The 15,191-nt window shown below is 47.9% G+C and overlaps 1 protein-coding gene across 3 annotated transcripts in view; it reads right to left on the reverse strand.

The window, feature by feature from the left end:
- Positions 1 to 4,855: 4,855 nt before the first annotated feature.
- The window catches only part of WDTC1 (WD and tetratricopeptide repeats 1), a 29,083-nt gene continuing 18,747 nt past the window's right edge, over positions 4,856 to 15,191 (reverse strand). For all 3 annotated transcript variants that reach the window (XM_068917807.1, XM_068917806.1, XM_009682420.2), the window contains exons 11-16: positions 14,164 to 14,260; positions 12,804 to 12,977; positions 9,310 to 9,545; positions 8,770 to 8,938; positions 8,149 to 8,341; positions 4,856 to 7,995 (exon numbers count right to left, since the gene is read on the reverse strand). In XM_068917807.1, the coding sequence (XP_068773908.1) occupies positions 7,798 to 7,995; positions 8,149 to 8,341; positions 8,770 to 8,938; positions 9,310 to 9,545; positions 12,804 to 12,977; positions 14,164 to 14,260 (1,067 nt within the window). In that variant the 3' untranslated portion in view covers positions 4,856 to 7,797. The remainder of the gene's footprint in view (positions 7,996 to 8,148; positions 8,342 to 8,769; positions 8,939 to 9,309; positions 9,546 to 12,803; positions 12,978 to 14,163; positions 14,261 to 15,191) is intronic.

Here is a 15,191-nt window from a genome sequence, read left to right on the forward strand (position 1 = left end):
TGGAAAAAGAGGACTGGAACAGGAGGAACAGCATTTACAAATTGAGAATCAGATTAGAAAAATAACAATTGCTTTATTAGGAAGTTGAATTCAAACTACACGAGAAAGCTGAAGAATACGTTTGTTCCAGATTTCCACCCCCACAAAACATCTGGCAAAACACAGAGTGACAGTTCGCTGAACTAGCGGAGAGGGAACAGGGACCACGTCGTTTGCCCCTGCCCAGCACAGCCAGGAGCAGGATGTTCTGCCCTAGTGGGTGCAGGAGAACCACTCAACGCCCGGACACCACTCGCCCGTTCAAGTCCTTTCCTGCCCTTGGAAGCCACACGTTTCCACCTCGCGCAGAGATGGCAAGCTGCGTTTCCCTTCAAGGCTCACAGCGAGCAGAGCACTCTCGTACGGCTTGTGGTGTTACACAGCGTGATGCCAAGGGAAGGGGACCATGGGTTTTGCTAATAAAACAGTCTTGGCTCCCTTCCTGCACACGGTTGGATTCATCTTCCCTTGTAACTCCAGCGCAGCGAGCGCAGGCAACGCAGAGCCAAGCTCTGTGCTCGTACAAGGTGCTTGCTTTTGTTATTAACCACCAACCCCTCCAGTGAGGGGGGCCGTGTTCCAAACAGTCATCACAGACTTACAGCTTCCACATAAGGGGCCCATTTTTGCATTTTTCTCCCTCTCTCCTTTATCAAAGACTTTGCTCATCTCTGCTTTATGCATTCCACTTTCCCTTACCTGGCTTTGCTCAAAAATTAAGCTGAGACCAGCTTTCCACCATCATCACTGTACTCTCCCCAAGAACCGTGCTCTGGAGACGGAGCCATGCTTACATACTCACAACATTTTAGACTAGTGAAAGGTCCAGCTTGAAAGCCCAGGAGATCAGTAACCTCTGCCGCCCACAGAAGAGGCACTTCATAAGGACACCAGTTTGGATTTGCCAGTGTGGCAGTAGAAAGCTTTGGCTAACAGTCTAGTTTAGAGGTGGCCTACCTGCCCTTGACACACACTAACTTGCCAGACGGGTACTTAGGCTTCAACTCAGCTAGCTTAATACTGCACTGAAGTCTACATTTCCTCACCTATACCAAGCCCTCAAGAGATTACCTAACATCCCACCTTATTTCCTAGTCTAGACCATGTCTTAGAACAGACCCCTCCAAGAGCTGCTTCAGAGATCCAGCAGGAAAGGGGGCGTCTGGATTGACGCCGAGCTGTCCACTGAGGCACTCGAGTGGAGCAGCTCGAGTCAAGCTGTAGCACGGACATCGCCTCGGCATGACCTGTCACTGCGTCAGAGCTGATCAAAAACCTGAGGCCGTCCTCCCAGTAATCTGAAGGATTTACAAAATAGTCCAGTTCCAAAAGGGAGAAAGCAAAGGGAAATACAGACACCTCTGAGAGCAAAGCCATGCCTGGTGCTTTGGTTTTTAGAAGACACTTCCTATTTTGGCACTTTGGCTAGAGGATACCCATAAAGGTTGTATGTGTTTCAGTGAACGCTTTGTTCTATGAAGGAAAAAAATTGCATTGATTCGCTCCAAGTTAACATAAATATCAGAGACTGTCGATATCTGAAGAGGGCCCAACGTTCACATCAGCTAACGCGGTCCTGGCACGTTTGTAAGATTAGGCAAAGGATTTGCTCTTCCCGCTTGTCTCAAAGGCTGCCAAGCAGCATATCACCAGGGACCAGCTCCCTGGGCATAGCTATGCAACAAGGACGACATCAACAGCCGCAGTAGCATTGCAGGGCAACTAGTCCTATCTCACATCCTTCCCTCCCGCATGGGCAGGGGGCACTTCAAACAGCCCAGTTTACTCTTAAACCAAGCACAGGAGCACACATCCAACTGCCGGAGTACAGGAAGAACACCATTTTTTGCCAGGCTGGATTGGGGGGGGAGGGGGAGAAAAATCAATACAGCACTCCTGTACTGCATAGCTCTTTTGTGTTTGTCAGGCAAGCAGAAGGGCTCTCCATCCCCAGCACCGCACTGGCAGAAAACGGGTGAGCTGTAGCTGACAGCAGGGTCTTCCTAGTGACAACTGGAAAGCTGCTGCTGTTCCTCTGCTATTGATTTAAGCAGAATACAAAACACCTGAAGTCAGCAGGGAAAAATAGCTGCAGTTGGAAAAGAAAATGAGGGAGGGTGGCGGGGGGGGAGGAAGAGAGCAGGTAAGAAGTTCTCCATGCATAAAATTAAAGGGGAGGCTTTTTATTGCAGCTATCTTGTCTGACTACAATACTGGATCGATGTACAGAGCAGGAATCCTGCCATCGTTGTTTTTGCAACCTCTCTCTCTTTTGAGGAGGAACAAAAGGGTTTGCTCCCATTTCTGCCAGCAACTTGCTACCAACAACTCCTCTCTCCTGTTGTTAACAGGCAAGCAAGCAGCTCTACCTCTTGTTGGCCCCAAATTTCCTCAGGACAATGATCTTTGCCTACTTACTGCAGGTGCCAGTGCAGCCGCTCAAACCCTGGGGACTCGGAGCCTTTCCAAGAGAGGAGCCTGTCCGTTTTGGGAAGGAGCGGTCCGGACTGCACATGGGCACGGGTTTGCCCGAGCACACGCCACCATTGCTGTAGCAGGAACTGGGGCTGCAAGGAAATCAGTTACCTCCCCTTCTACCCCGGCTCATCTCTGAGCTTGAAAGAAGCAGGCACCCAGCCAGCTCTCATTCGGTAAGCAGCTTTCTTGGGAACCTTCCCTGTTGTGACAGCTCAAACATTACAGGGACTGCCAGAACCAAACCACTCAAGGAAGAGATCCCCTCCCCCTTCTGACATTGACAACCAAGGCAGCAGCAGGCACCACCGCGTGCAGGAGCCTATTTAAAATGTCACCGAGACACTGGCTGATGGAGGACACCAAGGCGTCCTTCCCCCGCCCTGGAGGTGATGTTGGGGTAGGTTGCTCTGCGTTTTTGTTGTTCCTTTCCTGTGGTCTGCGCCTGCTGCAACGTGACAGCCTCTAATCGCTCAGCATGAACCAGAAACGTCACTCTCGTCTGTATTGATGGTGGTGCTGCTCAGAAGCGCGAGAACACGCGCGAGCTCAGCTACCCACCCCAAAAGCATGCCCCTGAGCCATCCCACCCCTCAGCTTTACCCTTCAGGCCTTTTCTGCTTCCCTGTCACTTGAAAGCTGCCTTTCCTTATCTCTCCCTCTCCAATTGACACAGTCAATCCACAGGGCAACTTTTATGTTTAAAGGGAAAGCCACCAGTTTCTCAGGGAGCCAGGGCACAAGCTCGAAGAGCCAAGTGCAGGTCACGATGCTATCTCAACCCTCGCTATCAAGTCCACAAAAAGGCCCACCTTATTTCCTTGCCAGCCCCAGAAGGGCTTCCCATCGGTCTCGTCTCCTGCAGCAGCAAGGCCCGAACAAGCTACAAGGAGCACAACACGCAGAGGACTTGCTTCCTCACTGTTTTCTGACATCTTGCTCCCATTTTGCTCAAAGACAGGAGCCATTTTGAGCCCTTCGCAGACTCATTCCTGGCATTGCAAGCAGTTACCTTAGAGAAAAGTGAACGCATCAGTAGGGCTCCTGTTGTTCCTCTCCTCACTTACAAGGGCAGATCACTCCTCTCTCTCCCTTTGACCCTACTCCCTTGCCCGAGTTACAAAAATAAAAAACACCACCCCCTCACACACACATTTTCTGGGCACTTATAATCATTTCTACCCACAGTTCAACCACTCTGCTCCCCCTTCCATGCTTCCTTTTTGTCCAGCCATCCAGCCCAACATCTGACCTAATTGGTTAGTTGATCCTCAATTCCAGCTGTGGATGCACATTGCTTTGTTAGAGCAGAGCTGCCTTTTAGAGCAACAGTTTAGCTCACACAGGATTTGAAGAGAAGCAGCCTCAAAAGGCCTTCAGCTGAAAAGTGTCTAACGGGAATTTCTATAAGAACAGTTCAAACGGATTTTGAAAATAGCAGACTCTACTTAAGGCCTGATAATTCTGCATCTCCGAGGGCAGGAAAGTATTTGGGAGCTTTTCCAGCAGGAGCCCAGAGGAAAAAGTGAGTTTGTGATATCCTTTAAGAAGCGATCGTCTTTGGGTCTAAACGTTCATGTCCAACACACCATGCTGAGCGCAAGACACTAAGGCAATAAGTGCACTGTTTCTGGCAACAGAAACATCTCAGAAGATTTGTCAGTAACATGGTGGCTTCAGGCAGGTGACCTTGGGTCTACCCCACAGCCCAAGCCACCTGGCTTCTGTTTCTCGGGGCTAGAGTCTTTTTGAGAAGAGCTAAAAGCCAAGGAAGGGCTATTCTCCCTACTTAGCTTTCTGCCACCCCACTCATCTCCATCCCTTGGACTATGCAGGGACTCCAGTAGCATTTGATCAGTTCTTCCTCCCCTCCCTGCCCAACAATATGCAACTCAGAAAAAATTACTTCATTACACCACTGTTATCTTTCCTTAAGACACGTACATCAATTCAGTCTTCCCCAGTAAGTCCCAGGCAGCCCTTCTCATTCCCACCCCAGCATCTGCTGCTTTAGCTCTAAAACAAATAGGAGGTGGACTCTGCTCCCAAAACAGCACATGCCCTTGTTCTGAAGGCAGGAGAGCTATGAGGTCCCATACTTGGATAAGCTAAAATCAGTACTAACCCATGACTACCATAATTCGCAGGACAGGTTTCTGGGTCCTCAGCCCCCTCCCCACTCAAGGTTACAGCGAACTCTGTTCTCCAAGCAGCAGCTTGTCGATTAGACAACATCCAGCCCAACCAGGCCACCCTCAGCCCACCCTTGCCACCTTTATCAAGGAAGACCGTAAAACAAAGCCAGAACAGTCCCACAAACAAAATGACACCGAGAAAGAACTAGAACAAAGAATTGTTTAATTGCTTAACCCTTTCTCTTCCAGGGACTAGAGAAACAAGTTTTCTGCTCCTTCTAATGAGGACAGTAAGGCTTGTGTGTTACCTCTACAACTGCAGGGGCAGAGTTTACGAGATGATCATCTTTAGTACTCGAAAAAGCTAGAAGCAATGGTCTTTGCAACACCAAGAGAATCCTAGAGTCTCCGAACGGAGAGCCCATTGCTAGAATACAAAAATAAAGGAGGCATCCCTGCGTATCCCAGGCTAGAAAGAGTTAACCAGAAAGAGCAGGAAGAAGCTTTCCTGAAGAGGGGTCAAAGTAAACAGCAGAGGTCAATAAAGCAACATCTTTTCCCTACTTCCCTAGCATGTTTTTCCTTCACCAATAAATACAAATTCCTCATTAACAAGCAACAAAGCAGGCAATCTGCCCACAACAAGGGGAAAAGGGGGCTAGAGACATTTTTCTCTCCCCTTCCCTCCCATTATTATTTATCTTTTTAACCAAAGCAGCCATTAAAAAAAGCAATCCACTGCAGAGGCAGGGAATTTTGTAGCTTTCACACTGCAACTGGCAGGTAAAAGAGCTGCACTGTCTCACAAGGATAAAAAACAACAAAAAATAGCTGCCACAGCAAAAGGTGAATGGGGAGGGAGAGGTCTGTTCCTTTCGGAGATTCCAATCTTTCTTTTAGACTTTCAGTTTAAAAATCCAAGTCTACAGACATTGTCTAGTAGAAGCTGAAAAAAGTTTGAGTGGGGGGCAGGGGGGAGGTGTGTCTAGTAGGAAAGCCTTAAGCAAAAAAGAAAAGGCCAGACCACATCAAAAAGCCACCCAGGTGAGAAGGACTTTCAGTTGCCTCTGGGTTCTAAAGAGCATTGGGTGCCAGGGTACATGTCGGGTGGGGGAGCATGTACACAACCAAATGGGTAAACCGAGCAAGCAGGCACATCTACCACACTGGTGGTGTGTTAAAACTAGCAAACATGCCCTCAGCAGCTACGTGACTATCTGTCCCAGGAGAGCTCTGCTTCAACAGGAGACGATGGAGGGTAAGTCTGATTGAACTACAAAACAGAAGCCTGCCATCACAGCTCAGTAGAGCGCAAGGGTAGCTGGTCTTTCCTTGGTGGTGTGGGGCATGCTCCCTAAGGGCTGGGGCTTGCTAAGGCTCAGCTTCACCTACACATGAGAGAGCAGACGGAAATGTTTGTCTTAGGAGCAGAGATCAGGTCCCGATAGCTCCACTGTGATTGCGGGGTCAGGGGGCGATGTCCCTCTATGCAAGGAATAGCACCCTTTGAGAGAGGCTGCCTGCTACAAGACTCTGCCACCTCTCTCCCTCTTGTACAAGGCTCACCCACCTCAAAGAGTGTTTTAGAAGGGAGAGGAAGCCAGTTACCTTGATCAGCCAGCACTGTGCAGTCTCTCTCATCAACACCTGGCAGCCAGAAGCAGCCAGAAAAGGAAAGAGAGTCCTCATCCTTCCACAGCAGGGACGGGAAGACCAGGGATTGCACCACATGGAAGAACAACCCTAATGCAGCATACACACGTGCGCACACACTCCCACACACATCTCACACCCCTGGGACCAAGGTTAGCATGTTCAGACCTTCAGCAGTAAGAGATAAGAGACAGTGCAGAGCAGTTAAGATCTCCAGGGGCTCTTTGGTCTTAGTTGATAGTCCTAGAAAAAACAACCTCTTCAGCTTCGGTTGTAGCACAGCTGTGTAAGATCTACTCAATGTTTAGTGTTTGGCAACTGCAAGAGGGGAAAAACAGGGCCGCATGTTACATGGGAAGAGAAGAAATGGAAGTACAGTGCTGCGTTTCTAGGTGTATTTCTGGCTTTACAGCCAGAGTCAGTGAGGGAGGGGAATGGGAAGAGGAAGGAGGGTTCCTGAGAGGACCACTAATCCATCGGATGTTACAACAACAATGAGGTGGAGAAGCCCATCTTGGTCAAGACAGAGCAGCTGGCTGCACTAAAAACCTGCTGTCTAAAAGCTCAAAACATTAGTTGCAACAGACACATGGTGGCAACGTTCTCAGCTCCAGCACAGGTGACACGGAGGGAAGGTGAATATAGCTACACATATTTGGGGGCAATAGAGAGAGAAGCTCTGGAAGAGTGCTGTTACCAGCCCCTTTCCTCAGTAGCTTTAGGTACATTAAGTCTTAGGCCTCTGATCAAACCTCCTCCCATTGTTGCCACCTTTCTCCACAAGTTCTTAACCCATAGAAGAAAGTATCAGAGCTGGGCAAGCATCTCCTGCCCTGTTGAGCTGCACATACTCAGTGCCTCCCCTGATTCATCAACTAAGACAGATGCCCAGGGACAAGAACAGGCAACGTCCAGTCCTTAACACAACACAGATATATCTGGGGATGACATGTTAGAGATGGAAGCCAGAAGAAAGATGTTACAGGACAAAACAGGTGTTTCACGGCCAAAAACCCTAAAGCAGGGCCCCGACACAGGCTGGCAGCAGAATGTCTAAGCCAAGCTTCTAAGACCAAGATTACTGCAGTAAAATCATTCCATAACCCCTGCCCTAGGTTTGTATTTTATTCAGGAATTTAACATCCCCTCTGCAAATGCATGAATGCGGGCAACATCCCTCTGTACCAGGTCATACAGCAGCTCTGGAAAAAATCACCAGCTTATACTGCTTACAGACAACTCAAAGATCCCTGCCGGGACTAAATTCCGCTAAAGGCAAACCCTAGACTGCACTGCCATACTGCTCAGTAGTGTGACAGGAGGAGGAGGTGGTGGAGGCGGTGGTTTACAGAGACGGCTGCTCCTGCCCCTGCCAGCTTGTCCTACTCTGTGCATAGTGCGAAACAGTGCAGTCATTCATCAGAGAAAGTTCAGGACCAAGGAAACTAGGTTCCCTTTCAACCAAACAATTAGAGGAAGGAGAGGCAGTTCTGTTTTAGCTGGGCCGGCACTGGACTTGCCCCTCTGAGCTGTCTTCATCGTCTGAGCCTCCAGCCCCACCACTTGTCAGTCCTGTAATCCGGTACCCCATGTTCAGCAACATCACCTCCAGCGGGTCTGCGTTCATTCGTCTCTGGTTAGCTTGGGAAGCACCTTCCATGTCTACCACCACACGGCCATTAAGGGTTTCACTCTGCAAGGCAAGAAGGGAGAAAACTCAGCAAGACAGTGCTAGAGCCAAAGAGAGGTTATTACCGCTGCCACAGCTATCAAGAGATCCCAGTCAGGAAGGCAGGGCTGTGTTACATCTTATGCCACCAGGACAGTCTTTTACTGTGGCTCTTACCTCTGGCCTGGGATTCCACAGCCGTACAACTGGGTCAATGCCGCTGGTGGCCAGGAAGCAGTAACTGGGATGAGGCTGGAGACAATTCACAATCGACTCGTCTCCCTGCAGCACTCTAACAAGATTGGTGGTTTCTTTCTCCCAGATGAAGAATGAGCCGTCATCTGACCCACTGACTATGTACTGCGCATTGCTAGGGTGAGAGGAGCAGAGGCTGGAGATCACAGCTCAGAGCCAAAGCTAGTCTCTAGCAGACATGAGAATCTCAGTTGGCTTCTATAATCAGCAGGCTGCCACCCCTCACACACATGCTTATGGATCCAGACAAAGCTTTCTGTGTTGCTTCCCTCCAGCCCCAGAATCCTTGTTTTCAATCCCAAATGTTTTTTCTGAAAAGCTAGCCCAACCAAGTCCTCTGTGGATCGGCTACTGAACCTGCTATTCATGCAGCCACGTAAAAAGGAGAGTTTCTATCATCTTTTTCAACCCCATAAACCAGTGCCAGCATCGTTTTATGAACAGTCATGTGGGACTATGCATGAGGCTTTATCCGATGGAAGAGAGCATTCTGCTGCTGCTCAAATTCCTGTCCTGCATCCCTATCACACTGTACCAACATACCTGCCAAAGAAATTGGCCTCTTTGATGTCTGTAGTAGTGTTACAGTGGCCACAATATCGAAATTTGTAGTCGTAGCTGCGCTCCCTCAGCACCATCTCATCCTCTGAGATGGAATCCTTACGGCCTGTGGCTCGCAGCCGGATGGGGCCACCCCCCTTCTTGTCTTCAGCTGGAAGGACAACAGATTTCCCTCATCACGATTTGGGCAGGAACACATTCTAAGCAAACAGAAAGCACCCTAGAAGAGCCCACCAGCTTTAGAGGAGCGTTAAGGACAGTTTCAGCAGGGAACAGAGCTTAGCCCACAAGCTTCTCTCCAAATCATCTCCTGGATACAAGGGATTTTTATCATGCTCTCACTTAAGAGTGGACCAGGACCAAACCTGAGGCAAGAACAGGCTCAAGCCAGGTTCTGTCCACAGTAACAACCAATCTCTCTCAGAAGTTCAAGCTTTACTTCACAGGGGCAGGTTAAGGAGAAAAATCCTTGTAGAGATTTGACTATAACCTCGAAGAACCGCCCTGAACACTGGCACTCACCGTTATCACTCTTGGAGAAGAGGGCTGCATTGATGTCTCTGTCTAGTGCATCGCAGGCACTGCTATGTGCTTGTTCTGGGAACTTCCCTTTAAAGTCATCCAGACACTCCAGTGCTTCTGCCACATACTTGAGTTCAAAGAGACAGCGGGCAAGACGGAAATGGGCCTTCAGGTGGCATGGATTCAAGGATATGGCCTTCAAGCAGTCTCTTAGAGCATCATAATGGTCCCCATCCCTGAAGAAAAGGGAGGGGTAAAATAGATAGTCCAGGTAGAAACAACATGCGTCTTCCACTGCCATTTCCCAGCCCTTGCTTCACTCCGAAGTTTATTGTTTCCATTTCTCTCTATTCAAGCAGACAACCCACAAGCTCACATATTAACAACATTTGCTGTCTCCTGGGGCACCACCTGACCAAGCCCAGCTTGTTGAATACACCTCCACAAAGAACCCCTTTCCTGTATACAGGCAGCCCCGTAACATGACCACACAGCAAAGCCCAGCAAGTCTTGACCTGCCATTTTAAATCCTACAGAGCAGAGCTCAGATATAATGCGTTTAGGGAAGTCCTTTGAAGATGGAGGATGCACAAGGCCTCTGGCCAAGCACACACAAGGCATCTCCTGCAAGGCGAGTAGGGCCTCCTCAGAGCACAGTAGCTCACGCGTGCCCCTTTGTGGACGCACAGCGTGGCAGCATGTTTCCCTGCCCACAGCCACTTGTAGTCCTCAAGAAGGAGCTATAGAACCACCACACTTAATAGACCATGGGCACAGATCTAAAGCAGCAATCTTTTCTCAGTTTTCTAGGAAAGAAAGTAAAGTCTAAAAAAAAAAAAAAAAAAAAAAGGTGTTACAGCAGATTCATACCATAGTGGATACTTATAACCTATTTACCCTCACTGGAGACTATGCCTGATTTCCCTATGCTCCATAGCTGTGGGACTAAGAGTGCCTCAGCTTGTGCTCAGGAAGCAGGAAAGCTTTGACAAGGCTTGCAGGCCGGTGTTCAATTCAGTTTGATAAAGGCTGAGAAGTCAGCCAGGGCTGACAGGCCGTTGCCTGGTATACTAGCATCAAGCCTAAACTGTCCAGAGACACCACAATCCGTCTTAAGAGTGCCAAGTCTGCATATGATGGCAATAAATAAATCAATATGAGGGTTCATACCTGTAATCCAAGTGCCCTGGGTCTGCCAGAGTCTGAAACAGCCCCGAGGAGTGCGAGTTGTCCTGTACTTCCCATAGGGTGTTACTTTTGAATCTTGTGGAGCCTTTATCAGGAAAGGGGTACTCCTGTATCTCTACTAATTAAAGGGAGCCCTGAATCTTTGGGTTATACGCTGAGCAGTGCTACAGGCACGTTCTGCAACCCATCCATCCCATTGCTCTTTCGCTCCTCTAGGTGGATACTGGCCACAAATCACAGCTCGCTAGCACAGTAGAGAAGGTGAAATAGCTTGTCCATGCCATCAGCAGCAGAGCAGAAGAAACCCGGTTCTTGATGCCTGCAGCCATCTATTCAGCAATGGGTCAGTATGGATCCAGGAGGCTGGATGCATAGCATCAAGCTACTTTTATTCAAATAAAGATGTAGTGCAAATTACCAGTTATGGTGGCAGACCGGTATCTTGTATTTTTCAGAGCCGGCTAGGTCATTAGCTACTTTGCCACCCTCCAAAAAAATCCTTCAACCCCAACTACCAGAGTCAGACAGCCAATGGACTGGCATGAAAATTTACACGCTGGGATGCGAAGCAGGTGCTGACTTCTCCCATAGGTACAGGTTTGACCCGGCTTGTGTACAAATGCTTTAACTAGAAGTCCACTGAAGTACTGTCAATATAGACTGCTAAACGCAATCTGGACAGCAATGCAGATGGTTCTTATAACCACATTTTAAAAGGACAGTGTTTGCAGTGATACAGAGCATGGGTAGCAAATTGAGGGAAGTGAGCAAGGGGAGGTTAGGGAATTACAGATCTTCTTCCTAGCTCTCTCTGTTATTCAGAGAACGAGGCCAAAGCAAAGCCTGCAAAATTTTACAGGGTGGCTTCATTCGTGCCTTGAACGTGAGGAACACCTTAGAAACACAGCATGGTTCAACATGGGTCATAGTCCAACTGCCTTCACCTTACCTTCTCCCTCAGTGAGGTCACAGCCCTCACCTGCCAAACATCAGTAGCAGAAAAATGCCCCATCTTTTCTGCTCCTGAGAAGATACCAGCTTAGAACTGAGCATCAATTCTAATCATTACGAGTCACAGAAACCCATCGTGCATATATTTTCACATCTGCCAGCTACAGAAAACTGTAGCAAGATCTAGCTGACACTCAAAGGAGCAGTTTACTTTCAGATCTGCCATCCTTCAGGAGAACAATTCCTATAATGAAAAAGTAACTCATGAGATCAGCACTCAGCTTTATCTTCCGTTCTTTAAACCCACCCTATTGTTCTTCTCCCTCTGAACACGGGTCTTTTTGAGGCAGCTCCCAAATCTCTGCTATTGCAGAACAGCCAGTAGGCCAGTTACCAACAGTCACAGCAAGTGCTGGCTGCTCTTTGTCTTGGCAAGAAGATGGGAGAATTCATACTGGGGATTTCAGCGGGGAGGGAAGAAAGATATCCTCACAAAGCAAACGTAGATGAAGGACCACAGCTATTTTAAATATGTTAATAGTAAGTCATGTTACTCAGTCTTACTCTGCTCAAGGGGACAGATACTAAAATAGCTCAGCTGTATTTTGCAGATGCAGCTCTGGCTATTGGTCAGAAAAGACATTAGATACTGTAGAGGCTAACAGCATACTTCGCTACAATCACGACAGAACCTCCCTCCCAGACTCTGGGGCACAAGTGCCACCTCACCAGATCCCTCATAAAGGTTTGTTTCCAGTTGATCAGAAGGTGGGTAAGCTACAGTAACAAGGGAACCACCAGGTCACATCTGCCTTTATCTGCAACAACACTAGTCACTGGGCTCAAATGGCAACCAAAGTAACTCCAGGCAGTCCTGCAACAACCTTAGATCATGAGATATGAATTAGGAAGCATAGTAACCACTACCTCACCCTTTGACAGCAGATTTAGGGACACATTCTCATGCACACCAGAACTACCCAAAGAAATACAGGCACCCTGCAGACACTCGTAATGCTATCACTCAGAAATGGATTTTTGGTTTCTTTTTGAACAGAAAAGGACCAGAGCATTACTCAGCACACCAATGGGCAAAACGATGAGCTACTGCCAGCTACGCTTGCCTATGTGGTATCTGTGGCCATGAGCCTCCAATACATGCTGCTGTGCAATCTACTTGTTCTGTGCTAGGGGTGACCCACTTACTGCTTGAACCCATAACCCCAACCCTGCTTCACCCATAGCGAAGCCAGGTGCCTCACAGTGGACAACAAGGTATCTGTAGTACCCAGAAATCAGACACCAGCGCTGCCTGTGACACTAAGCTCTCTGATACTGTGTCTCACAGAGCTTACCACTTGCGCTTCATGTAGGCAGCGGCTCTGTTTCCATACAGCATGGCGTTGTTGGGGGCTTTCTGGACTGCTTTGCTGTACAGCTGGATGGCTTGAGTCCACTGCTGGCAAGCAAAGGCCTCGTTGGCTTGCTGCTTAATTCTCTCCAGATAGGGAGGCAACTCCACCTGGGGACTGAAGGGAAAAAAGGAAAGGAGCACAGTTAAGTCTCACATGTTAACACTCCAGTCCAGCTAAATGTCTGTAGGGTTTTATTCTAGCATGACAGCTTCCAGCAAGCATTGGCTAATATCAGAAGTTTCAGAAAAAGGCAGAAGAGACCTTGCCCCTCAATACAGGTTATTCAGGTACAGGTTTATGACTTTTTTGTTTGTTTAGTTTGTTTTTTTTTTTTAAACTCAAATTGAATAGTGGGTATTCTAAGCATCTAATCCTTCAAACTTCACCGGTACACTTTGCTTTGACTGCATAAACAACATTTCCAATCCCGTTCCAGCAATGCTTAACAGAGGCAAGTTCAGAAGGAAATCAAGCATCTGAGCTCACAGGGCTGCACAAGGCTCACGCTCAGCCAGCCGAAATTCCACCCACAACTCTGTTGCCGTGATGGAGGGGCCACCTAGAGGAAACAAGCTGAAAACATTCAGCAAAGCGACTTTAGTGGAACCTAGACTACCCATATATGGCATTAAGCAACTGCGCCTTGACTGTTAACCATGCCTCATCAGCTGGAGGAAAACCAGCCAGCAAGATGTGCCGCAAGTCTGCTTCTGCTCCCCCCAACTGCATTTAGCTTGTAAAGAAAAAAGCAGCAGACCACAGAGACAGCAGAAGAGGGTTCTCCACCCATTCCTAGCTCAAATGCAGACTGCGGGAGTAATTACTCCAGTATCATTATCGTGAAGCAATTTTGGCGGCTCCAATTCAGTTTGCAGCAGGCAGGAGCCCAACAAACAGCAAAGGAAAGAAAGACTCTTTGGATCTGACAGTCTCCCCCATCTACTAAGACACAGTCCCTGCAGGTCAGGAAGTAACAACCACTCAGGACAACTAAAAAGGACCTGGTTTCCAGGTCTGAAAAGTCACTTCTCAGTTTTGTCAGCAGTAATTCGCTATAAAAATTGATAAATCCTAACGGACAGCACTTCTCCCAGGACACTGTTGTCTGATCTGACTCTTGTTCATAGCCCGTTCACCAGCAGCAAAGACAGCCCCTAGGACAGAGACCCCTTGACAAACAAGTCAGCATGCCAAGTAGATTTGCATTTCACACCCTGTTTAGCAGCATCTAACCCCAGCAACAGGAAGAGACCGTGAGTGAAGCCACAGGACTTTCGGTTAGGCAGACCTATCCTCTTACCTCACATGTGCTCTTCCTTCAGACAAGCGGAAGCCATTGCTGTGGAGGTGGATGCCATTTGACACTCCATTGGTTGAGGTTTTCCCATTCTGCACTTCTGAAGGTTAGGAAGAAGGAAAAAAGGATCAAACGATGCTATGGATCAATGTAAATTATACAAATTAACCTCTGAAGCTTCAGAGTTTTCTTTTACAGCAGAGCCATGGTTACACCACTGCTTCTTTTACTACCTGGATTTGATTTGCCAGCTTGCATTTACACAAAATTTCTGCCATATCCTTCAGAACAGAACTGTGGAAACAGAAAGCCAGATACACATAGAACTACACACACACACACACACACACAGAGACGGCAGTTTGAACTGAACTACCTTCAGACTGAACCTAGGCCATAATCAGAGTACCTGACTGATTACCAGAAGCCTAATATTTAAAACTGTAGCTGTACAAATGAAAATACTTCTACATGCCTTTGCATTTTTCAGTGCGTTGAGACAAAGTATCATGGAGCTAAGTTGTTGAACATTTAGTAGAACAGGAAGAATGAGTGGACTCAATCTAGGAATTCAGTGAAGGAATTCTAGATGCTTTTTCTTTTTCCTTCTTTGCTCTTTAAGCAGTAGGGTAAGAAAAATTTAAAAAAGAGTTATCAGCTAAAGTAATCTTCTGAAGATCATGCAGCCACATCACCTGCCATTTCTATAGAGAGCATTCAACTTCAGGTTTTACAAACGGCCCCGCATTTATATTGCGGCTGGGAGTGTTCCTGCAGCCATTTTGGAAGCTGGCAAACTGGGGACAATGTCCAACCAGTCTTCAGAACTGTATGGAAGTTTAAGCGTGCAGAGACATGCATGCACATGAAGTTCATCCTCTGTACAGATGACACCTTTTTCACAGCCTTTGCCTGAACTTTCTGTGCCCAGCAGGATGGAGCGTTTGCTACAGTTGTACCACTATGTGCCTGTTCAAACACCGTCCTGCCTTTTAAAGTGTGACCTCACCAGATACCACAGTGTAGATCAC

Source organism: Struthio camelus, chromosome 23 (assembly GCF_040807025.1).
Source record: "Struthio camelus isolate bStrCam1 chromosome 23, bStrCam1.hap1, whole genome shotgun sequence".
NCBI classification, from domain to species: Eukaryota; Metazoa; Chordata; class Aves; order Struthioniformes; family Struthionidae; genus Struthio; species Struthio camelus.